Genomic DNA, 25719 nt, shown 5'->3' with positions numbered 1-25719 from the left:
TGTATTTTATAATCTATTTGTCTATCTATCTATCTATCTATCTATTTGATGTAGTGTTCATGGTTCATTGTTTGCATATAACACCCAGTGCTCCAGTCAATACGTGCCCTCTTTAATACCCATCACCAGGCTAACCCATCCCCCCACACCCCACCCCTCTAGAACCCTCAGTTTGTTTCTCAGAGTCCACAGTCTCTCATGGTTCGTCTCCCCCTCTTTTGCCTCTTTGGTTAGATTGATTCCTAGGTATCTTATGGTTTTGGGTGCAATTGTAAAAGGGATCAACTTAATTTCTCTTTCTTCTGTCTTGTTGGTGTATAGGAATGCCATTGATTTCTGTGCATTGATTTTATATCCTGCCACTTTACTGAATTCCTATATGAGTTCTAGCAGTTTTGGGGTGGAGTCTTTGGTTTTCCATATAAAGTATCATATCATCTGCAAAGAGTGAGAGTTTAACTTCTTCTTTGCCTTTTCGGTTGCCTTTTATTTCATTTTGTTGTCTGATTGCTGTGGCTAGGACTTCTAATACTATGTTGAATAGCAGTGGTGATAGTGGACATCCCTGCCGCGTTCCTGACCTTAGGGGGAAAGCTCTCAGTTTTTCCCTATTGAGAATGATATTCGCTGTAGGTTTTTCATAGATGGCTTTTATGATATTGAGGTATGTACCCTCTATCCCTATACTCTGAAGAGTTTTGATCAAGAAAGGATGCTGTACTTTGTCAAATGCTTTTTCTGCATCTATTGAGAGGATCATATGATTCTTGTTCTTTCTTTTGTTAATGTTTTGTATCACGTTGATTGATTTGCGGATGTTGAACCAACCTTGCAGCCCAGGAATAAATCCCACTTGGTCATGGTGAATAATCCTTTGAATGTACGTTGGATCCTGTTGGCTAGTATCTTGGTGAGAATTTTTGCATCCATGTTCATCAGGGATATTGGTCTGTAATTCTCCTTTTTGATGGGGTCTTTGTCTGATTTGGGGATCAAGGTAATGCTGGCCTCATAAATGAGTTTGGAAGTTTTCCTTCCATTTCTGTTTTTTGGAACAGTTTCAGTAGAATAGGTATTAATTCTTCTTTAAATGTTTGGTAGAATTCCCCTAGGAAACCATCTGGCCCTGGGCTCTTGTTTGTTGGGAGATTTTTGATTACTGCTTCAATTTCCTCAGTGGTTATGGGTCTGTTCAGGTTTTCTATTTCTTCCTGGTTCCGTTTTGGTAGTTTATACATCTTAGGAATGAATCCATTTCCTCCAGATTGTCTAATTTGCTGGCAGAGTTGCTCATAATATGTTCTTATAATTGTATTTCTTTGGTGTTGGTTGTAATCTCTCCTCTTTCATTCATTATTTTATTTATTTGGGTCCTTTCTCTTTTCTTTTTGATAAGTCTGGCCAGGGGTTTATCAATCTTAATTAATTCTTTCAAAGAACCAGCTCCTAGTTTCGTTGATCTGTTCTACTGTTCTTTTGGTTTCTATTTCATTGATTTCTGCTCTGATCTTTATTATTTCTCTTCTCCTGCTGGGTTTAGGCTTTATTTGGTGTTCTTTCTCCGGCTCCTTTAGGTGTAGGGTTAGGTTGTATATTTGAGATCTTTCTTGTTTCTTGAGAAAGGCTTGTATTGCTATATACTTTCCTTTTAGGACCGCCTTTGCTGCATCCCAAAGATTTTGAACAGTGTGTTTTCATTTTCATTTGTTTCCATGGATTTTTTTAATTCTTCTTTAATTTCCTGGTTGACCCATTCATTCTTTAGTAGGATGCTCTTTAGCCTCCATGTATTTGAGTTCTTTCCGACTTTCCTCTTGTGATTGAGTTCTAATTTCAAAGCATTGTGGTCTGAAAATATACAGGGAATGATCCGAATCTTTTGGTACCGGTTGAGACCTGATTTGTGACCCAGGATGTGATCTATTCTGGAGAATGTTCCATGGGCACTAGAGAAGAATGTGTATTCTGTTGCTTTGGGATGGAATGTTCTGAATATATCTCTGAAGTCCATTTGGTCCAGTGTGTCATTTAAAGTCTTTATTTCCTTGTTGATCTTTTGCTTAGATGATCTGTCCATTTCAGTGAGGGAGGTGTTAAAGTCCCCTACCATTATTGTATTGTTGTCGATGTGTTTCTTTGCTTTTGTTATTAATTGGCTTATATAATTGGCTGCTCCCGTGTTAGGGCCATAGATATTTAAAATTATTAGATCTTCTTGGATCGACCCTTTAAGTATGATATAGTGTCCTTCCTCATCTCTTATTAAGGATTGCCACCCCAGCTTTCTTTTGATGTCCATTAGCATGGTAAATGATTTTCCAGCCCCTCACTTTCAGTCTGGAGGTGTCTTTGCGTCTAAAATGAGTCTCTTGCAGACAGCATATCGATGGGTCTTGCTTTTTATCCAATCTGATACCCTTTGTCTTTTGTTTGGGGGCATTTAGCCCGTTTACATTCAGGGTAACTATGGAAAGATATGAATTCAGTGCCATTGTATTGCCTGTAAGGTGACTGTTACTGTATATTGTCTGTGTTCCTTTCTGGTCTATGTTACTTTTAGGCTCTCTCTTTGCTTAGAGGACCCCTTTCAATATTTCTTGTAGGGCTGGTTTGGTGTTTGCAAATTCTTTTAGTTTTTGTTTGTCCTGGAACCTTTTTATTTCTCCTTCTATTTTCAATGACAGCCTAGCTGGATATAGTATTCTTGGCTCCATATTTTTCTCATTTAGTGCTCTGAATATATCATGCCAGTCCTTTCTGGCCTGCCAGATTTCTGTGGATAGGTCTGTTGCCAATCTAATGGTTCTACTGTTGTAAGTTACAGACCTCTTGTCCCGAGCTGCTTTCAGGATTTTCTCTTTGTCTCTGACACTTGTAAGTTTTACTATTAAATGTCAGGGTGTTGACCTATTTTTATTGATTTTGAGGGGTGTTCTCTGTGCCTCCTGGATTTTGATGCCTGTTTCCTTCCCCAAATTAGGGAAGTCCTCTGCTGTAATTTGCTCCAATATACCTTCTGCCCCTCTCTCTCTTTCTTCTTCTGGGATCCCAATTATTCTAATATTTTTTCGTCTTATGGTATCACTTATCTCTCGAATTCTGCCCTTGTGATCCAGTAGTTGTTTATCTCTCTTTTTCTCAGCTTCCTTATTCTCCATCATTTGGTCTTCTATATCACTAATTCTGTCTTCTGCCTCATTTATCCTAGCAGTTAGAGCCTCCATTTTTTATTGCACCTCATTAATAGCCTTTTTGATTTTGACGTGGTTAGATTTTAGTTCTTTTATTTCTCCAGAAAGTGTTCCTTTAGTATCTTCCATGCTTTTTTTCAAGCCCAGCTAGTGTCTTTATAATCGTCATTCTGAACTCTAGTTCCAACATCTTACTAATGTCTGTATTGATTAGGTCCCTGGCAGTTGGTACTGCCTCTTGTTCTTTTTTCTGAGGTGAGTTTTTCCGTCTTGTCATTTTGTCCAGAGGAGAATAGATGAATGAAAGGACAAAATGCTAATAGGGTAACAACGACCTCAGAAAAATACACACTAAACAAATCAGAAGAGACCCGAAACTGGGGTAAAAGAAAGGGAAGGAAAAAAAAAGAAAAAGGGTATGATCAGATATGATCAGACTGGTGAATAGATCAGTGCCACATACTAGATTTTGGGTGTATTTTGGTCTTTTAGAAGAAACTGCCTCCCAAAATTTTAAAGAAAGAAAAACTTATATATGTATAAAAGTAAGGGTAAATATGATGAAGGGATGGCATATGACTGTAAAGATGAAAATTATAAAAGATTTTATAAAAGGAATTGATAAGAAATTGGTTGAAAAAAGAAAGAAGAGAAATTTTTAAAAGAAGGGGGAGAGAATGTGATCGGGCAGGAGACTAGAACAAAGCCATACAGTAGAGATTTAGGGTATATTTTGGTCTGTTAGAAGAAACTGTATCCCAAAATTTTAAAGAGAGAACAACTTATATATACGTACCAAAAATAAGGTTCACTACAAGATAAAGGGATAGAATATGACTCTAAAAATGAAAAATAAAAAAGATTTTAAAAAAAGGGATCGATAAGATGTTGGTTGAAAAGGGGAAAAAGAAAAATTAAAAAAAATATAGAAAAAAAAGAAAATTAAAAAAATTAACTTTGAAAGACTAAAGAATCATGGGGAAAAAAGCCATGAATTCTATGTGCTGTATTCCCCTAGTGCTGGAGTTCTGCCATTCTCATTGATCGATCTTGGCTGGCTGTTCTTGCTGATCTTCTGGGGGAGGGAACTGTTGCAGTGGTTCTCAAATGTCTTTGCCCCACGAAGAATTGCACCGCTCTTGCCAGGGGCTGGGCTAAGTAATCTGCTCGGGTTTGCTCTCAGGAGCTTTTGTTCCCTGCAGACTTTCCCTACAGCTTTGGAGGACAAGTGTGAAAATGGTGGCCTCCCATTTTCCCCTCTAGGAGCCGAGAGCTTGGGGCCCCACTCTTCAGTGAGCCCCCAGAGAAAAGTAGTCAATCACGCCTGTCTCCCCGGTCTCCGGCCACATTCTGTGCTCACCCAGCCTGTGACCGAGCATTTCCATCTCCAGCACATGACCCCGTTTGGAGTCTCCAAACCCAGCAGATCCCTGTGGTGCACTCCTGTGCCGCTCCTCCCAGGGGAGGAAGGGGAGTCTCCCCGGATCTGCCGCTTGTTGGGTCCCTGCTGGAAGAGCAGTGGCCCGACTGTGCTGCGGGTCACAGTTTATGGCAACCCCGAGCTGAGAGCCCGCTCCTCGGCCCCGTCTCTGCAGCCAGCTTCCCTGCTCTGATACCTGGGAGCTCTGCCGCACTCAGGCACCCCCCCGTCTTTCTGTGACCCCAAGGGTCCTGAGACTACAGTGTCCCAGTGAGGGTTCCACCCCCTTCTTAGCCACTGGAGCGACGTCCCTCAGCAGAGCCAACTTCTAAAAGTTCCGATTTTGTGCTCTGCTGCTCTATCACTTGCCAGAAGCGGCTGACAGAGGCCCCCTCCCCCGCCATCTATCTTCCTGAATATCGCCTCAGATTCACTTCTCCGCACATCCTACCTTCCAGAAAGTCGTTGCTTTTCTGTTCAGAGAGTTGCTGCTATATTTTTCTTCGATCTCCTGTTGCGTTGGTAGGTGTTCAGAATGGTTTGATCCCTATCTAGCTGAATTCCTGGGTCTAGATGAAATTTAGGTCTCCTACTCCTCTGCCATCTTTCTCCTCCTCCTGAATGTAATTCTTTTCATTAATTCATCCCAAATTAATTTTTTTATTTTTTTAAAAGATTCTATTTATTTGAGAGAGAGATAGCGAGAAAGAGCGAGCACGAGTGGGGGGTGGGGGAGAAGGGGAGAGGCAGACTACCCGACGAGCAGGGAAGCCCGATGTGGGACTCGATCCCAGGACGCTGGGATCATGACCTGAGCCGAAGGCAGGTGCTTACCTGACTGAGCCACCCAGGCGCTCCCCAAGTTAATTTTTATATATTTTATGTATAATTTAATCTGTGAATGTATCATTTTTCATTTCCAAATGTATATATTTGATGACATAATGTGTGATTGAATATGAAGAGTTAGTGGGAACAAGACTTATGAAGGCCAAAACGATTGTCAAAAAGTAGGAAAATGAATGATTAGAAATAGAGCCTGTGTGGGGGGCACATGTTGAAATTAGAGATAACCTTGAGTAGAAGAGACTCCCAGAACCTAAAATTTAGAATTGCAGTTGTTAAACATTACATCCTAAAACTTGATTTTCTGCAGTGCTTAACATTTGTCATCCTTAAAATTTATCTGTGCCATTCAGAGTTATCACTGTCTATTGCTGATAGAATCAGAAGGATACACTTAAATGCATCTCTGGCCTTCATCATATAAATTCAAGTGTAACTCGCATTGTATGTTTGAAAACTATAAAATCATTGCTGGTCAAGTGAGGAGGCGCTTTCATTTTTGAAAAGGCATAGCTTATACAGCTTTATAAGCCTCGCTTAGCATAAAGTTATGCCAGGTCTTGTGGGTTTTGCGGGTAGTAAATTGCAGGTGGTCTTTGAGAGAGAAATTAAAAATTAACTGGAATCATTATTTGTTGTATCTACTAAAATGATGGAATACATTCGTATCTGTTAATGATGTTATTTAGAAGAATTATTCCTATTTATTTAAAAATGTTCTAATAAAATTTTCATTGGAGAAGGTAACCTAAAAGAAAGCTGACTTGGCATGGTCAGTCAGGGTCAAGTGGTCGTGAGAGTCAGGAAAGTGAGGATGAGCCAGGCAATCCCTTGCCTGTATGTTTAGTAAGGAAAAAGTACATGCACCTGTAGGGTTCAGGATTGTGAGTTTCTGACTCCGATCGTAGTTACTAAAATAACCAATAATGTGTCTTCAGAAAAATCCCAAGGGCCTCAAATATGGTGATTTGGGGAAAGAGGAATGGTTGGGGGAGTTAGAGAACATTTTATTTTCCAAATATAAATCTTCTGACTCATGAACTTAATGGGAAGCACTTTCAGCTCACTCGCTAAGTACCATGAACACTACTGCTTTTGGAAAGCTTATTTTCAGAACTTCCATGAATTGAATCATCTCCATTAGTGTTTTAACAGACCTGCACATGTTTACTTGTTAGATTGAGCTCTACTGCATTGGATATTTTAGAAAAAATCTTTAGCGTATAGACTTGGTTTGTCCTCTGGGGCTGTTCTTTTCTTTTCTTTTTTTTTTTTTTAAGATTTTATTTATTTATTTGAGAGAGAGAATGAGAGACAGAGAGCAGGAGAGGGAGGAGGGTCAGAGGGAGAAGCAGACTCCCTGCTGAGCAGGGAGCCCGATGCGGGACTCGATCCCGAGACTCCAGGATCATGACCTGAGCCGAAGGCAGTCGCTTAACCAACTGAGCCACCCAGGCGCCCTGGGGCTGTTCTTTTCTTATACTTGTTTGCCCTTTAGTCTTTGGGAGAAATAATTATAGAGAAACCTTGAGAGTCATTGTGTTCTATCATATTTTTAACCCATTTTCTCTTCTTTCAGCTTTACTTTTAGAAGCCCAGTCAACACCATTTCAGGTCACACCTTCAACTATGGCAAATATTGTGAAAGGCCTGTACACTCTCAGACCAGGTAAACAGTCACCATTTCTTTTGGGGTTGGACTTGTTGATTTGGTTGTTTATGACAGCTCCAGCCTTATTCAAGAGGGCAGTGTCTGTCTATGTGTTTTTTTGAGGCCTAATGGTATTTGGATTTGTTATAGCCAAAAAAAATTGAGTAGATAGATAGTACACTCATCATTGTGAAATGTAAACTCAGGACTTACTTGGAAAACTGACTAGTTTAGGAAATACAAGAAATAATTTGTAGCAGATGTTTTGGATAAAATTGAATCTCATGTCCAGTATTCATTTCTGTCTTTTTTGTTGTGGAGTTTCTCCTTCACCTGCATCCCACACTGCAGATATGCATAGACATACACATCCACAACTCCCATCTTCTTAGGCCTATTTTGTAACGTGCAGGGAATCTAGAAGTGTTGGTAAAATTGCAGTCATTTCATAAGTGTATTGTGAGGAGAGAGAGACTAAGAAAAGCAGAACCAAAAATCAAAGATCACTATATTCAAAGGCATGGTTTGTAAATTATCTTAATGCATCTATCTTAGAATAAAAAAGCCACTGTGAATTTAAAGGAATTCCAAGATGTTTTTGTATATATCTTTGTTTGTAAGCCAGAACCTCAAACTTGTCATACAGTTGTCTAGCAAATTTTTTAAAAGTCCATAGTAGATTGCAGAAGTTCTCAGGGTAGAACATTGTGCTACCGTCTAGAAACATAAGGGATGTTTTTTTGACAGTACTTTTTTTGTGGAATTCTTTTGTCATATAAGGGTTAAATGAAATAAAACATTATCTAAAGAGCTTAACATAGTACTTGATAATAAGCATGGCTAACATTAGCTGTTTTTACTACTATCCAGTTAGGTCCAGTAGTTATTTTAATTAACTGATGGCTTGATTGTTTGCTTAAATAATTTGAAAAATACGTCAGAATTTAGTTCGCTGAAATGGAAACCAATTAAAAACTGTGGCATTGTGGGTAGACTGTGATGTCAGAAATACCTTCTTTCCCAGGCTACACTTTAAGCAGTTAGGGTCTTCTAGAATATCCAGATGTCATGTTAACTTAAATTTGCATTGGGTCTTACTCTAACTTCATAAACAAGTTTTTCTTAGCAATTACTTCTATAAAGTAGCAAAAATATTACATATGTCCAATAAACTGATGTTTCTAGTTTCTCAGTTTTGTATTCGTTTTATTAAATGTGATAAAAATGGCTCATGAATTTTTCTTTTAGTGCTAGGTTATGAGTGATTTTTTTTTTCTTTTATTTTGGAAGGCATCCAAATGTGGTATTAAACACATTTCTAAATTCTGTCTCCCAAGTAGGCAGCTTTATCAGCTCTGGCTTTTATCATAAATAACAAAATGGCAAAATAAAACTAATCATTAAGGGTAGAAAAACTCACAGATACACGTTTATCCAAATGCTGTTTTATCCAGGTTTGAGCTCTTGTAATAGGATTCATACTACTTGTGAGGAGAATTCTGTCTTTGAGAGTTGTTCTTTTGAAAAGGAGAATTTTATCAGAGACTAACCTTTTGCTGCACTAGGCGTTTTCTGAGATACTATTAAAAATATTTTGACATTTACATGTCTTGCCAGTACCCATTCTGTTCCTGGTTTGTTGAAATAGTTTTATTCACCTGACCGATTAAGGTTAAAATATTTTAAAAGTTGAATTTTAAGTGTAAAAGTTAAGTCCACTGCACTGGTTCTCAAATACTAATCTTCTTATGATGAATGCATCTGAATCACCTGAGGAAGTTTTTTAAACTAAATTCCTGGACCCTAATCCTTGGAGATTCTTATGACTATTAGAATTTTTGGTATGTTTCCATCTGATCTTTAGGAAGCTTAGTTTAGGCACAGTGCCAACTCTTCTATCCTGCCCTTCTTCGTTTAATACACTTTTCTTTGATTTCTTCATCTTTATTTTAATGATTTCCTGGAGTTCCATAAAATGGCAGATAAGTTTGACTCCTGCCACCCCTCCCTGATGGGTCAGTGGTTCTCCAGGGCACCATATTGAGACTCTAAAGGTATATGAGTTGAGCTGGAAGGAGGGACACTGTTGAGAACATTTTGCTATGAGTTTATACAAGGGATGAGTGGATTGGCTGTGGTCTTGTTTTTTGTGGTACCTGTTTTTTTGTGGTTGTTTTGTTTTGGTCATGTCTAACTTAACTATTCTCCTGTTGGACATTTTTTACTTACCATTGACCTAGCATCCAGCACTGCACAGCATCAAACATGGCTTGTTTTTTTGTTTTGTTTTGTTTTTAAGGTTTTATTTATTTGACAGAGAGACACAGTGAGAGAGGGAACACAAGCAGGGGGAGGGGAAGAAGGAGAAGCAGGCTTCCCACTGAGCAGGAGCCCGACACGGGGCTCAATCCCAGGACCCTGGGATCATGACCTGAGCCAAAGGCAGATGCTTAATGACTGAGCCACCCAGGTGCCCCTTGTTTTTTTTTTTTTTAGATTTAGAATTATTTACTCAGATTACAGTTTTTAAAGTGTGAGCTCACTGGATTAAATACAGATTGACATTTTGTGGTTTTCGATCTATACAGCCAAGATGTTTTCCAAAGGGAAAATTTGAAAGGGCAGGATTAAAAGAATCTAACGGGTTTAACAGTGCTAAATTAAGACCAGCAACAAGGAAGGGGGAGTGCTAGTTTTAGCATGCCGTTGATACAGGTGGATGTTATTTATATTTAGTATTCACAGAATAAGGGGAAGAGAATGTTTATCAGCAAAATGTAAAAATATCTGCTTTCTTTGTACTATAAATTCTTTTTAGAAGGGACATTTAACCTGTTCGTATATTCCTTATCAGAATGGGCTTGCACTAATTTTTTCCCCACTTTGTTTGGTTTAATACATATATTCTTTCTGTGAACAAAAGAAAACTTTCCCTTTTTCATTTAATTTGTCTTTATGATTTCCTTAATGAATCTTTTCCTTCCCTCACAGAGTGGGTTCAGATGGCTCCAACTCTGTTTTCTAAATTTATTCCAAACATTCTCCCTCCGGCTGTGGAATCTGAACTTTCTGAATATGCTGCTGAAGATCAGAAACTTCAAAGAGAACTTATACAGAATGGTTTTACGAGGCAAGTTTTTTTTTTTCCTTTTTGAGAAAATATGTCCATTTCCTTCGGCCAGTTTGGCTTGGCAAGGGAGGGAGGCCAGGGTTCTTAGAATGGGAAACAGCCATTGAGCAATCAAGGTGATGTTGCTGGGGGAGGGGGTTAGCTGTCTGTCTGTGGAAATGGTGAAGCTGGGATTTGATTTGATGGAAGCTGCCCTTCACTAAACATGGATTTGGAAGAAAGGAGCTCTCACTGGGGGGACAGTGAGGCTGGGAGGCCTATAAGCGCTCTTCCAGTTGTGACCCTCTACATTGTTCTCAGCACTGGTGAGATGTTATGATTAGTTATAATGTAGTTTTATGAATGAACTAGCAAATGACTAGTTTATGACTAAACCAGTAAAATGGCTTTTCAATTCTGGTTTTCGTATTTTTACTTCTGCTCTAAATTCTACTTGTTTCTTCTTAAAAAGTAGGATATCTCTTTATATGTATCCAGAAAATTTGCCTTCCTTGGGTTTGATACATACATGTGGCTGATTTTTCTAAAATTTGGAATTCAGGATCTTAGCTGTATCCCAGAAAATCTTGCAAAGTGCATATTTTCAACCGAAATAGATTATGGGAAAACACCTCGTTGCATCACCAAATCATTGAAGGGTGCAGTAAGGTAGCACTTTTATATATCTTCTCTTATTTGAATTCCTGACATTAAAGGAAGAAAGTTATGGAAGGTTAGACACCTAGGTTTCTCCCTGAGGTATAGTTGTGATCATAAATAGTAGGTTGAATATTGACTCGTTTATCTGACTAGGGCTGGGGATGGACATTCTCTTTTATAGGTTCTGAGGCCAAGCTACATCTCAGAATACCAGTCTTGATCAAGATGGTTTTTACTGTCTCTAGTCTCAGCACAGATTAGGAAAGAAAGCAGAAAATCTGTTCTTTGCAGCCTCATGCATTGGTATTTATTCCCCTTTTGTCCTGGTGCCATCTGTATTCCTGTGGACGTGGGGGCACTGACTAATCCACTGGTCGTTTGCCCACTCACTGGCAGCTCACATGGGAAAGGCTCATGGAAGCTGTGTAGGTAGGTCTGGTAGACCTGACTTTCTTGGGTCAAGTTAAGGGAAGGCAAGACCATAGAAAATGCTGGAATGTAGGCAGCTGATTTTCCTCCCTGAAGTCCGGTGGTCAGGTGTTTTCTGACATTAATTATAATATTTCTAATAGCGGTATTATTTTCATATACAGAATGAGCCTGTTTAATGCTGTGGTAATTTTACTTATTCATTTTTGAAGAGCTATTATATTTATGTGGTTCAAAAGTCAAGATGATACAGAAAGTACACATTGAGAAGTTTTGCTCCTAGTTGTTTCCCCATCTATTCCTACCCCTTTAGGTGACCATTTTATTAGTTCCTTATGATTCCTTTCAGCGCTTCTTTTAATATACAGATACAAGCAAACACAAACACAATATATGAGTTTTTTTACTTTTTCTCCTTTCTTACCTGTTCTGTTGTGTAGATAGAACTTGTTTAACCAGTCCCCTGTGGATGGCAATTGGAATGATTTCCAGTCTTGCTGTGATAGAGAATGCTGTGATGAATACGCTTGTACATGCGTAATTGTGTACCTGTTGCAGGTGTATATGGAGGGTAAATTCCGATAAGTGGGATTGCTGGGTCAAGAGTCAGTCAGTTGTAACTTTGATTAATATCGCCAAATTGCCTTTCATGGGGGATTGTGCCATTTTGCATATCCACCAGCACAGTTTGAAAAGTCCTCTTCTTCATGGCCTTGCTCATAGATAGGCTTTTGGATTTTCACTTGTCTGGCAGGTGAAAAATAATTACTCAGAAAAATTGTTTTAATTTGCATTTCTCTTACTAAGAGTGAGGCTGAGAATATTACCAGGTTTGTATTTCTTTTCCTGTAAATGGCCTGTTTATGCCTTTTGCTCACTTTTCTATTTGTTAGCCTTTCTTCCTTGAATTCTAGGAGCTCTTTCTATGTTGAAGAGATTGATTTTCTGCCCAAGATAAGTCAGTTGATTTTTGCAGTTTGTGACTTTGCTTATGGTGGTTTTTTGTTTTATTTTAAGTCATGCAGAAGTTTTTTATTTTTGTGTAACTTTGTCAGGTTTTTTCTTTATGGCTTATGGGTTTTGAATTACAGTTAAAAGTTTTTTCTTAAATTAAGTAAATGCAAAATAATCTGAGTCTGCCTTTTATGGTTTTCTCTAGGCTTACCATAATATTGAAGTCTTTTATGCTTTGATTCATGTTTTTATTTGAATGTTTGCTTTTAATTTTAGAGGTGAGTTTATTGATACCTTTAAAAAATAAACAAGCTTCTGAAAACTTTTATTTCTATGAAGCAATGTATTAAGATAGCTCTTATGGATTTCTCTGAACACCTTGAACTCACCTTCCACAACAGTGTGTAGAAATATGTAAACATATCCAGAGATATTTTCCTAATCCTAATTTTGGAACTGAAAGAAGATACCAGGGTGCAGGGCTGCATTTAAATGTTAGTATTCCAAGAGGTGATACAATTAAACTCTTTTGTTGTACAAGCCAAATAGGGCCATTTCTAGAATTAACAACATATTATACATAAATATGAGAATTAAAGTCTGCCTTACAAATTATTCTGGTGGGTACTTGGCGCATTGTAGGTCCTGCCTAACCTGCATTCTCGGGCTTCCTGCAGTCCACTGCTGAGCTGGCCCAGACCCGTCGGAAAGGATGTGCATCCGTCATATACTTAGCAGCTGAGAGAAAGTCTGCCTATGCTTCCAGCTCTTGTGTACGGGCCTTCCACATTCTGCCCTGGCAGACCTCATGCTGCCTTTGATCATTATTTGACTAGGATTGTTTTGGAAGAAATGGTGTCCACTGGTGCAGAAAACCTTGAGAATATAGTACAGGTTATCCAGCAAGAATTCTGTTACTGGCTGTTCCGATTGAGCAGTCATTTTATGGTTTATGCCTAACCAGTCACGTGATTCCTGTTCAGCTTTGCAAACTATTTTTTCATTTAGGACTGTGTTTTGTTTACGTGGTATGGTCCTGCAAGGCAGCACCCAGCTTTGATGTAGATGGCACAGAATGTCTTCAAAGTGTTTTGAAGTGTTGTGAATGTTGTCAAATATATCCTCAATTATAGTTAATGGGTATTTCTCATTTGAGCTGGAGTTTATGTGCAGCATCTTTAGATACATGGAAATACACTTGTTTGTAAGCTAGAATTAACATACAAGCTAAGAGCAACATTTTGTTTTTATCAGTTATCTGTGTAATTGAATTGATTATTGGAGGGAGGGGGAGGGCAGGTTGGTGTCTGAGATTACATTATGGAGGGAAGCTTGTTTGGGAACTTCTAACGTGCATGCCCGCAGATGGAACATTCTTTCAAACCAGCCTATTGGGCCTCTTCAAAGCTTGTACCAAATAGCTTTTAAAGGCAAGTACTTTGCAGAGTAATTGTTACTTGGATTTCTGGAACAAAATGGTACCTTGTAGGGGTATTGTTGATGTTTTAGCTGAGAGGGCACTCTAAAATTGGCACTTTTTCATTTAGTAGTAACAGGGGTCTGGTTTTGAGGGTAGCCATAGCTTTCCAGATGTGGGGCATTAGGTGGTATCTTTGGCAGCCTCTTGCGTAGATCACATCTACATTCTCTCTCTGCCTTCCGTTGTTTTCATATCTATATTTTTCTCCTATTATTTTTGCATGTTCAGTTTTTATTTAACCTTTCAGGGCTGGGAATGAAGGTTATCTATAGAAGTTGAGGTTCTGGATATAAAATTCTGTGTCTTCCTTTTCAGCATTAACTTACTTGTTTCAGAATATTTGATGACTGTTACTGTGATGGTACTCATGTAAGGTAATACATAAGTGTAAATAATAATATAAGATACCAACTGGCTTTGTAGGCATAGTGTTAACAGGAGGTATTTAAAAAGGGCATTAGGACACAGGTGTTAGGAGCTCTGTAGGCTGTCTAAGGCTGGTTCATGCTAAATGTGGTGCATGTTTTTCTCTAAATGCCCAACCTAGAGAATAACCCTTCAGAGGCCATTTGGCATCTTCTCTTCCTGCCTGGTCATTGAGACGCCTCACCTCGCCCAGCAAGAGGTTTCTGTTCTGGTCTTAAGCACAGCCAGAGAAAGGGAGAGGGAAACTGCTAATCTAGAAGATCACTCTGACGCATGAAATAATTACTTGGGCTAGCATCTTCATAGTCTGTCTCTAGAGGCCATTTATCAATTATTCACTGATTTGTTAATTCAGCAAATATTTATTTTCTGCTAGACACTGTTCTAGGTACTGGGTAAACAAGTTCCTGTTTTTATGGAGCTTATGCTCTAATGTTGGGTAGACAAACAACAAACGTGTAAGCAAATTATTTCAAATAATAAAAAGTGCTGTGAAGAAATTGAGACAGAGCGTGGGATAAAGAGGGAGTGAATGACAGGGCATGTGTGAAGGGCTGGTCCAGCTAACTGGAGATGACATGCCTTCCGAGGGGGAGACATTCCAGTGAGGACGTACATAGGTGATAAGGAGACAGCCACATGGCTAACTGGTGGCAGGCGTGCTGCAGGCAAAGAAGATGGGAAGTCTGAAAGTGCTAGCGTGTGCCAGGGAAGAAGGAAAGCCAGCATGGCTGACGTACAGTGAGCAGAGGTGGAAGATGAGGGTGGGGAGGTAGGCAAGAGCCATGTCTCATAGGACTGGGAAATGAATTTGAATTGATTCTTAACTGTGATGGAAAGCCACTGAAGGGCTTTAATCAGAGGCATGAAATAATTTAATTTATGCTTTTACATAAGATTGCTCTGGCTCTGGTCTGGACTAATAATAAGACTCTTGGAGATTGCGTGGGGGAGAGATAATAGTGGCGTGGGTTGGGAGTGTAGCCAGGGAGTTGATGGGAAGTGTTTGATTTTGGATTATGTTTTGCTACAGAGTGCTCTGGAGTGAGAGGAAGAAAGAAATCAAGAATGAGCTAGGATTTTGGTCTAGTAGGTCTAATTGGGTGGCTAGTAGTACCATTTATTGAGGAAGACTGGAGAAGGAGTGGGGATGGAGTGGAGTCACTGGCCATGGTAAACTGGCAGTATTTATCAATCTTCCAAGTGACAGTGGTGATGAGACAGTTGGTCCTACAAGTCTGAAGTATAGGGAAGAAATGAGAGCTGGAGACAGAAATCTGGAAGTCACTGGCATATGGATAGTATTTCAAGTCACAGGCTGGTATGATTGCCATCTTAGACTAAGCGGAATATATACACGGAGAAGAAACAGTGGCCAGGGATGGTGTTGGGTGGAGCCAAAACTGTTTCGGTAAAGAGGAGATGAACTGTGTAGATGCTACTAAGGGACCGAGCAAGAAAAAGCTAGCAAATCCATTGTTATTACTCATTACTCGAGCATTTTAGTTATTTGTATGGATTATTGTCCGAGAAACCAGAGAGACAAAACTAGGATTTGCAGGCAGCACAGGACCTAATCAGGACCTCTATTTCCTTATCTGTAAAGTGGAACTAGAACTTCTATAGGTGTTGAAGATGAACTGCTTAATATATGGAAAGGTTCGTGTTCTCCCACCTGCGGGAAGGGCATTCGTATACATTAAGATTCTGAGATTTTTCAAAGCCTTAAGCAGTGTTTGGTCTTATAATAAGGCTTTTTGGGGGAGGGGCGCTGGGTGGCTCAGTCGGTTGAGCATCTGACTCTTGATCTCAGGGTCATGAATTCAAGCCCCATGTTGGGCTCCACACTGGGGTGGAGCCTACTTAAAAAGGGGGGCGGTGTTTGGGGGGAACATTTTGGATTCATATCTGAAATTTGTCCTAATATATGCCAGGTCACTAGGGATGTTGGTAGCAGAATTCAGGTTTATCTTCAAAGACATTTTTAGTCTGAACTGTTTCTAGAACCCAGTGTAAGCCATTTTTATAGATAACCCTTCCTTCATTTAATAGCTTTCTATATTTAAAAGGCAGCACCTTTTAGCTAAGAATATTCATGTTATATATGACTGTACTACTGTTTAAGTTTAGTGTCTGTTTTAAGATAGGTTGTTAGAATTGAAATACCTGCTTTACTTCTGTTATCAGTTCTGTTCTTTCATTTCTTCTGTTTTGGTATATGAAGATGTCCGAGTGTTCTGTTGATTCCTTCTTTTCTTATCCCCAGAGGTGACCAGTCCCGGAAGAGAGCTGGGGATGAGTTGGCTTATAGTAAGTAATGATGTTCCTTACCATTTCTGATGGTTTTGTTATGTCAGGCCACTCCTGGTGGGGACCGTGCAGTGAGTATAATGAAATCCATAGTGTTCTTGATGGTGGCCTCACGAGGCATTCTGTGTGATTGATGCCAGACTGTTCTGCGAGCTGTGGCAGCGCTGGAGTCTAGTCGGTGGCAGTGGTTTTCAGCAGCTGTCAGGAGCCTCCCAGATTCTGGAGTCTCTACTAAAAATGGGATGATGACATAGTTCCTGATGACACAGCCCCTTTCACTTCAGTCAGCTATTTTTTTTTTTTTTTTTAATCTCCTTTTGGGGATTGAGAGAGGGGTGAGAAATACATATTAAATAAACAGAATCTTACCATTATCAAATGCTGTCTGCTATTCATACTTTTTCCCGTTGCAATGTTTTTTTTTCCAGACAGCTCATCAGCATGTGCAAGTTCCAGAGGGTACAGATAGTGAATGTATTGAATGTACTTTCCTTCCCGAAAAGAGGACACACTGGAGCTGCAGAGACTGTATTCGGAGCACAGCGGGGGGGCCTGCAGACACTCAGGAGCTCTGTCACAAAGTTGTTCTTGGAAGAGGATATTGGACTTCTTACTTTGGTTTGTAATTTTAAAAAACAAAAAAACTAACAAAAAAAACAGTTGCTGCTAGACTTGGGGATGATTTTGAAATGGGACAATCTTTTAATGAGTTTATCTACAGATTCCATGAGGAACAAACGTCTTGAAAAGTGACCATTGCTAAGGGAAATCCAGCAGCCAACATCAGCAGCTTCCTCCAAAAATACAAGAGTAGAAGAATCTTTTTTTTTTTTAATTTTAAAGCACTTGTTTTGTTCATTTGTGGACTTGGCACTTCAGCATATTGGCTTTACACATCAGGATCTCTTTTGCTTTAAAATCAAGCAGATCATTACAGTACAGTGTTTTTCACCCATTACCAAAACAAACCCCTTTTAAAAGAGTTGGTCTTTGTTTAGCATTAGAAAGTCTTGTTAAAGGAAAATGCTAACTTGGCTTCTGCTATAACTTTTCCCCTCACCAGTTCACAACTTTTTTCTACTGTGTGCCTTGAGCTTTGTGCACTTTGCAACTCTGTGACCATGATGTTCAACTCACAAATGCTTCCTGAAAAAGTTTATGGTATCACAGACTAACCCACTACGTTGTCAGGTGTGACTTTGTAGCAGGATGCTAAGTAAGTGGGAAAATAGAAGTGTGTTGCTCATTGGTCACATCTTCCCCTGCCTCACCGTGGCATATTCATGTTAATGTTGGGGACCAGCTCTTGTAGAACATATCCATTCCCTCTGTCACTTCACATGATTTCACCAGCTGCTGGAGTATTGGCATGATGCTAGTGTAGGGGTGGGCTGTACTTTAGCACTAAAAGCTCCCTTTTTAGTATTGTGGAGAAATTTCCAGTGGTAACAGCTAGTTACTGTGATGCTCTAGGAAGCAGATACGGTTATTAAATCCAAATATAATAATTGGTGTGGGCTTCCGGATCCATTTCATTTTAAATGGGTGAGTAGGTACTTTTTAAAAAAAAAAAGTCTGCAGTTTGCATCTTTTATAGCATTATATTCAAGTATAATAGAGAAGTAGCACTGCTGTTTTCAAGCTTCCTTCCACCTGTGACACAGCTGTATTTTATTTTTTTCCTGCACCCACAGTGCTGTTTAGTTTCTTACAAAAGAGTCCAAAGCTTATTCTAGTTGTTTTTGGAAGGCAAAGACAAATAGATGTGGCAGGTGAAAATATTTTTCTTCCCAATTTTGCTTGACTCTAAATTGAGCATATGCTTGATTCTGTTTGGCTATGTCACACTAATATTTACCTCTTCAGAGAACTTGGGGCAAAACAAGATGTATCAGGGATAGTGTCACACTTCTGATTGTCAGGTTTCTCATATAGTTGCCTCTGCCGATTCAGTTTGTCTTTTTTCAGGAGCAGGCTGGATGGGAGAGTTTGAAGTGTGATGATAGGAGCAAGGAAGTCATCTAATAGAAGTCCTCTATTTGTAAAATTATTGTTCTGAGAAGTAAACGTAAAGGGTGTCAGATTTATTTTTTAAGTACTTAACCAGAGTTGTGGATTTTGCAGAGGACTTTGAATTGGACTTGTTTAACTCTGTGAGCATCTTAGATTGTATTGATAAACACTGAATTACTGTAAGAATATATACAGGCTCTCACTGTGCCCTGTACAGGTTGATTTGCTACCCCAGTAACATTGTGGTGTCGAGGAAGAATTGCATTCCATCGTGAAGTCCAAATTTACTCCTTGCCATGGAGTGCTCGCTACGGGCTTATAAATAACACCTGCGACTAACGTCTCTCCTGAGTGGTTTTAATAATAATTCTGAAAGGAATAAAATTGGGATGATTCTTTAAATGTGGATGAATTCTTCATTATCCTAATAATGTGCCCAAATGCTTTTTCTGGGAGAGTATTCTTTGGCCAACAATGGAACTTTCTCTGTAAAAGCATTGTATTAAGATGTGAACTGGCATTAAAATCTTCCGAAGCTTTTGCATTATTAAGTTAGTGGAGAAAGATTCTATATTGTCTTCTTTTTATTATTATTATGTATGTGTTAACAAAAAGTGGGCCAAGTTTGCAAAATTTAGTTTCTCTGAATATTTGCTCAGCGACTGCAGCTCGCAGTGGGCCAGGGCTTGGTTCTGCAAAGCCGGGAGTGGGAGGCACTATAGAAATCGTACACGTGTCCTCTTAGTGCATGTGACTTGCTGTTACTCACCTTGGCCCCTTGAGGTACGTTGCAGGATGAAAAACCTATTTCTTTAAGTAGAAATTGACCTTGCTTATTTAATTGGGTTTAACAAAATTCTTGGTTTGCAACATGAGAGGAAATAAGATTTGCCCTCCATTTTGTATTGACTAAGCCCGGTCTGCCAGAAAGTGTTTTCTTCTCATGTTTACTTGTATTCTTCTTGCCAGTACAGTATCTAGTTTTTCCAGCCCAGTTAAATCCTAGCTTTTGTGGGGCCCAAATCACGGAGGACAGAAAATTATACACTGATTGTCTCATTAGGCTACATGTAGTTGATCCGGCGAGCCCGACTGGTGTGTATGTGCCGCCCGAAGCTAGACTCCCCAAAAGAAAGGCAGCTCGGTCACCTTGGAACAATGACCCGTCAAAGTAAATGACGATGGTTTTGAGAGACGGTGCTTACTTTAAAAGTTGGCCTTATGCTTCAGTAACAGTGTCCTCTCCTGGTCTCTGTTGTCACAGCTGCACCCTAACCTGACAGGAGCTACTGCTTTGTTTTCTGTGGGGCGGAAGGCAAAACTTCATAGAGTGTGACTCTTAATCTAGTAGTTCTTAGGTAGATTTAGAAGAAACACAAACCTGGATGCATGAGTTGTGCGTTATTAAATTTTGTGGGAAAGTTATTTTTTTTTTCCTGTCCCTACTACAAGTTTGAGGCAGTTCCTCTCCCTTTCTTTGGGGTATAGGATGGAAACTGAGCGTTAAGTGAGACATCAGGAGAATGGGCGCCCCTGGCATTGCTGTGCGCGTCTCCAGTGCCCCAGCCACGTAAGCCACACTCCCCTGGAGTGCAGATGCCGTGGCTGCAGACGCCGTGCTTTCTGTCGGGTTGCAAATTTGCACACATGAAGAATTCCTCAGGAAGAGTTTGCACGTGCATCGCCTTGCAATATTCGTTACTGACCGAACAAGGGACTTGAACGTTTTTCAGCACAAAAGGAGAGCTTCAGAGTGGTGGTCTGTGCACACGTACTGGCAAAGGTCATGGTGATCTAGCAAACACGATTGGTTTCTGCAGCATAAAGTGAGCAGGAGCACTTGTATCCTAGTATTTAAATAAGCCTGTTTAATCTCCAGAGTAGCACTTCCAGATTTTGTCTTCTTTTCTTACTGAGACTGGCTATATTTTCTTCTGTGTTTTTTCTGTTTTATGGCAGTTAATTATTTCCATGATTATTATAGAGGCATTGCCCTTGAGCTAAAATTCAGTTTAATAAGCAGCTATTAGTAAAAATAACTGAACATTGTTTTATGAATATACACTAATCTTGAGATACTAAAAAGTTCTAAAACTAAAAATTAGCAAAACCTACATTAGGTATCCAGTCAGTTTGGATGTTTTGAGCTGACTTTTTTTTTTTTATGGTGTCTCATTGCGCTTCAGAGTATTATGTTTACTTTACTCCAGGTCTAGGCCTCTTAAGGGGACTTCAACATGTAAGATCAGAATGTGAATCCCTTGACTGACACCTAGAATAGGTTTATAGGACCTTTTCGGTTGTGGTTGCAGTTTTCAGTAAGATTGCATAAGATGAAGTTCACGTTTATCAGAAGTTAAAATAGGAGTTCTTGGAGAAATGGCTTTTCTTGTTACTTTCATTGCCTTGTGGAAATTTGCCCTAGTTTCTGGCCACCAGAATCGATTAAAGGACCCCTGTTCTTTTTCAAGGGTAATGATACCTGTTTTGTCCCCTTAGTTTTGATGAACTAGGTCACTGACACTTTCCCTCCTCCCCTGGCCAAGACCCTATTTTGAACTTCTTTCCAGAGCCGAGTAGCACAAGTACATACACTATTTCTGCTGATGTTGATGGTGTGGCTGTGGGAGCATTAGAGAAAATCCTCATCAGAGGTACATTCTTATAGGACCTCAGTATACATTGTACCCCTGCTGGTCAAAAATTATCTTCATTTCTGGTTGGACTGCATTGTTTAGAAAAATGTTAATGGTTTATAATTCTAGGAAATTTATAGTGTGGCTCTGGGGTAAATTTTGTGGTTTGGAAAAAAATAAGTATTTTGTATTGATTCTAACATGTCATTTCAATGTGGTGACGATGTACTAAATGCAATAAGACTGTGGATATTCTCTTAGAAGGGTATGTTTTGTTAAACAGATGGCAATTTAATCGCTCTCATTAGCCCTGGTTGTCAATATTACGACCATGCGATTCAGGAGAAATTATTCAAATGTGAAGTTGTGGGGAGTTATGACTGGAAACAGGAATGCTTATGAATAAATAGGAGGTCAAATGCAGACAAGAGGCCCTTGCCACCCACCAGCACAGCTAGAGCAAGGATGAAGCAGTGAAGTCTAGTCCCTGGTAGTGCTTATTTGTTGGAAAGCATGGTGGAGCTTAGAACAGAGTGTTCTGTACACCATCTCTTTTATCAATCCAAGGAAAACAAAATGGTGGAGGAAACTCTTATTGATTGGGGATTAAAGCCACTGACTTTGGCTCTGACCTTTAACTCTTGATGGATTTGGATTCACTCCTTCTGTATTAGGGTGTATACCATCACTCGAAAACATTGTGGTTAATGAAATAAATCTTGTACAGATGTCCTTGGCTTGTTATGTTGATACTTGGTTCACGGGAACTTGTTATACAGAACATATGATTTTGCTTACAGTATATTCATAATGCCTCCTAAATAATAACCATCCTCAGCACATTGCCTGTTCTGTCAACTGGTTAATCAGCTGGCAGGGTGAGTGTCCATCTTGACCTTTGTACCAGTGATTAAAAAAAAACAGTGTGGTGTGTGTATTTAATTATATACATTTAGTTGCTCTGCATATGTATGTAGTATGTATACATATGTACATGTATATATGTCGTTTTTCTTCTTTAAACACTGGCACATTGTGGACCTTTATCAAAAGTTTCTGACTTGTGGTTTTTTGCATTGATGATACCACACTTTTAAAAAAAATAACCCTTTGTGGTTTCTTGCTATGAAATTAATAATTATCCACTAGGTTTTTTGAAATCTCACTTTATAGTTTTAGTTCCTCTTGCTTTCTCTTTTCAAGTGTCCTTCCTGCTGTGTTCTCAGAATGCCAGTTGTCATCCTCCTCTTTTTTAAAACCTAAGCTGTGTTGTACTGGTACCTTCTTTTTGATTACCGCACACAGCAGGATTCCATGACTATCTTTTTCTCTGCATTGAAATCACCTGACAGTTTCCTCCTTCAGCTTTTTCTTTGTTTCAGCCACATAGGGAGTTATTTAAATCCTCTCCCTTCTTTTAGCAGATTTTTTTTTTTTTTTTTTTTTTTTTTACTGAGCATAAAACTTTTCTACTAGAGTAGTTCTTTGTGTGTGTGTGTTGATGTGTGTTTAATTTATTTCCTCTATTGGCTTATGTCTTCATAATCTAAAATTCCAAAACATTCTGGATTTCAAAGAACATGGTTTGGTAGAAGGAATATCATACAGATAATCTGAGAGCAAAAGTCTGTCTTAGCTTAATTGAGTTGTGTGTTCTTGGGTAAGGTTATTTTTCTCAACCTTAGTCTCTCCATATTAAGCCCTTTTTCCTCCCCAGATTACTCATGACAGAGCCTCTGCCTCGGGCATTGGGTTTCATTGGTCAGAAGTATAGAACAATTCTAAACTTCTTAATTATGCACCTTAAGTGACTAATCATGTATCTCAAAACATGTATTAAAAAAAATGGCTACAACTACAAAGAGAAATAGGTTAATCTACCAATATAATGGGCATTTTAAACATACCTCCCTGATTAATTAATAGATCATGAAGAAGACAAGATCGTGATGATGAAGGGCATGGAAGATTTAAATAACACAACTAATAAATTAGACCTGATGGAGATACATAAAATCTCCCTGCACCTTCCAATAAGAAAATAGGCTTTTTTTTTTTTTTAAGATTTTATTTATTTATTTGACGGAGAGATAGCGAGAGCAGGAACACAAGCAGGGGGAGTGGGAGAGGGAGAAGCAGGCCTCCCGTGGAGCAGGGAGCCTGATGCGGGGCTCAATCCTAGGACCCTGGGATCATGACCTAAGCTGAAGGCAGATGATTAATGACTGAGCCACCCGGGTGCCCCGAAAATAGGCATTTTTTGCAAAACAAATCTAACATTGTATTTAAAATATAAGGAATGATGACCACATTGGATTTATCCCAGGAAGCAAATTGGTTAATATTAGAAAATCAATCAGTGTGACTTATCTGTTAATGAACTAAAATATGATCAGATTGTCTGTGAAAATCCAGAGTCTACAAGGCAAATTAAAAGACTTAAGAGTTTATTGGGGCTCCTGGGTGGCTCAGTCGTTAAGCATCTGCTTTCGGCTCAGGTCATGATCCTAGGGTCCTGGGATCGAGCCCCATGTCGGGCTCCCCGCTCAGCGGAGAGTCTGCTTCTCCCTCTCCCACTCCCCCTGCTTGTGTTCCCTCTCTCGCTGTGTCTCTCTCTGTCAAATAAATAAATAAAATCTTAAAAAAAAAAAAAAGACTTACGAGTTTATCAAGGTCCCTGGAACAAAATCAATATGAGATGTCAATTACATTTCCATGCATCCAGCTACAAGCTGTAATGTCTTAAAAATTCAAATGTAATGAGAAATAAAATTTACAGTAGGAACAAAACAATATAAAGTATGTAAGAATAAATCTTAAGAGCTGTGTAAGCCTTTTAATGAGAAAATGATTTAAAAAAACCAAACACCTTTATTGACCTAAATAAATGGAGAGACTGTAATGGAGAAGATCATCTCGGTCTCAACTCTTTGTCCAAATTGGTTAATAGATTAATGCAATGCCAGCAAAAAGTCCCAGGGATTTTCACTGTAGTACTTGACAAGCTGATCCCAAAATGTAAATGGAAGAGCAAAGGGCCAAGGGTATTCAAAACACTATTTAAAAAGAATGAAGTGTGAGGGGAACTAGCATGACCAGATTTTAAAACTTACTCTAAAATGAAAAAAACCCAGAAACCATTACTCAGACATCTCAAGAAGCAACAACAAAAAACTTACTGTAAAATGTAGTGATTAAAACAATGTGGAATTGGTACAGAGATTACGAGTAGATGAACAGACAAGGATGAATTGTTCAGAAACTGACCCAATTAGTACGAGAACTTAATTTTTAAAAGGGCAGTCGTCGTAGACCTTGGGGAGGAGGATGGATTATTTATAAACGGGGTTTCAGTAATTTTTCACAAAGAAAGAAAAGTGACTTGGACCTTGCCTTGCATCAGGCGCAAAAAGCAATCCCAGGTGGATTAAAGGTTCACATAGGAAAGTTAAAACTATAAAAGACAATATAGAAGAATATTTTTATGACTTTTGGGAAGGGAAGGCTTTTGTAAACAAAGGAGGAGGTGCAAAACATTGAAAGATGAATAATTTGACTACACTGATAGAGTACTTTTGTTTACTGAACATTCCACAGAGTGAAAAAAATAATTATTCCCAAAGTGGAATACGATACAGATACTCGTAACATACCTAACTTGTTAAAGAGCTATCTGCATGCAAATCAGTAACAAAAAGAAGAGAAATGGGCAAAGATGCAAGCATTTCACAGAAGGAACAGAAATGACCCATAAACCTGAAAAGATGGCTAACTTGATTAGTCATCAGGAAATGAACCCATTATTATCATTTCCTGGCCACCAAATTGGCAGCCACTAAAAAATCAGAAAATACCAACAGTTGGAGAGATTATGACTGCAGGGTCTTTTTCATCTGCTGCTGTTGGCATGTAAGTCAGTACTATCACTTTGGAAAACAGTATTATCTAGTTGACCACAGATCTATCTTACAGGCAATGATTTACGCTCAGAGAAACTCCTGTGTGGGTGCATACACCCAGGAAACCCACAGGAGTGGTCGCAACATCGTTGCTTATAATAAAAAGAAGGAAGAAGAAAGCCAAATGCCCATCCACAGTGCAATGGAATTCTGGAGAGCAGTAAGTGTAGTGTGGAGCTTTGCACGTCATGAATCTCAGAAATCATGAGTTAAAGAAGTCAGAATGATTCATGAGTAGTAAAACTAAAGAAAAGGAAGACTAACAACATGTAAGATCACGGTGTCCTTAGGGATGGGGTGGAAGGAAAGCAGAGAGGAACACGGGCTTATAAGCTCTTGATAATAGGAACATTTTGACCGTTGTAAATATGTCAGTTCTTGAGTTGGTGTGTATATTCGGTGCAAAGTCAATCCAAATGCCATAGAGTATTTATTTTTAATACAAATTAAAAATTCATATGGAAGTATAACAGATGAAAATAAGAGGATCTTCACCTTACAGGGAGAAAAAAGGGAACTTGCTGTACCAAAAAAAATTTTTTTTCTTTAAAGTGCAATTAAATTTTTACACTTATAAAAATGGACCATTCAGTGGAAAGTAGTTTTAAAAATAGACCCAAATGCTTTTAAGAATT

The 25719-nt window shown here is 39.0% G+C and overlaps 1 protein-coding gene across 1 annotated transcript in view; it reads left to right on the top strand.

Annotated features, from left to right (window-relative positions):
- The window catches only part of CACUL1 (CDK2 associated cullin domain 1), an 81375-nt gene extending 59518 nt beyond the window's left edge, over positions 1 to 21857 (top strand). Inside the window, exons 6-9 of the mRNA XM_035030018.1 lie at positions 7037 to 7126; positions 10100 to 10238; positions 16433 to 16476; positions 16905 to 21857. Of these exons, the coding sequence (XP_034885909.1) occupies positions 7037 to 7126; positions 10100 to 10238; positions 16433 to 16476; positions 16905 to 16945 (314 nt within the window). The 3' untranslated portion in view covers positions 16946 to 21857. The remainder of the gene's footprint in view (positions 1 to 7036; positions 7127 to 10099; positions 10239 to 16432; positions 16477 to 16904) is intronic.
- Positions 21858 to 25719: the final 3862 nt, after the last annotated feature.

The sequence above is a fragment of the Mirounga leonina genome, unplaced genomic scaffold (genome assembly GCF_011800145.1).
Source record: "Mirounga leonina isolate KUSES-001 unplaced genomic scaffold, KU_Mleo_1.0 Mir_114, whole genome shotgun sequence".
NCBI lineage: Eukaryota > Metazoa > Chordata > Mammalia > Carnivora > Phocidae > Mirounga > Mirounga leonina.
Note: the sequence above shows the minus strand (reverse complement) of the source record. Positions and strands in the feature narration are given on the sequence as shown.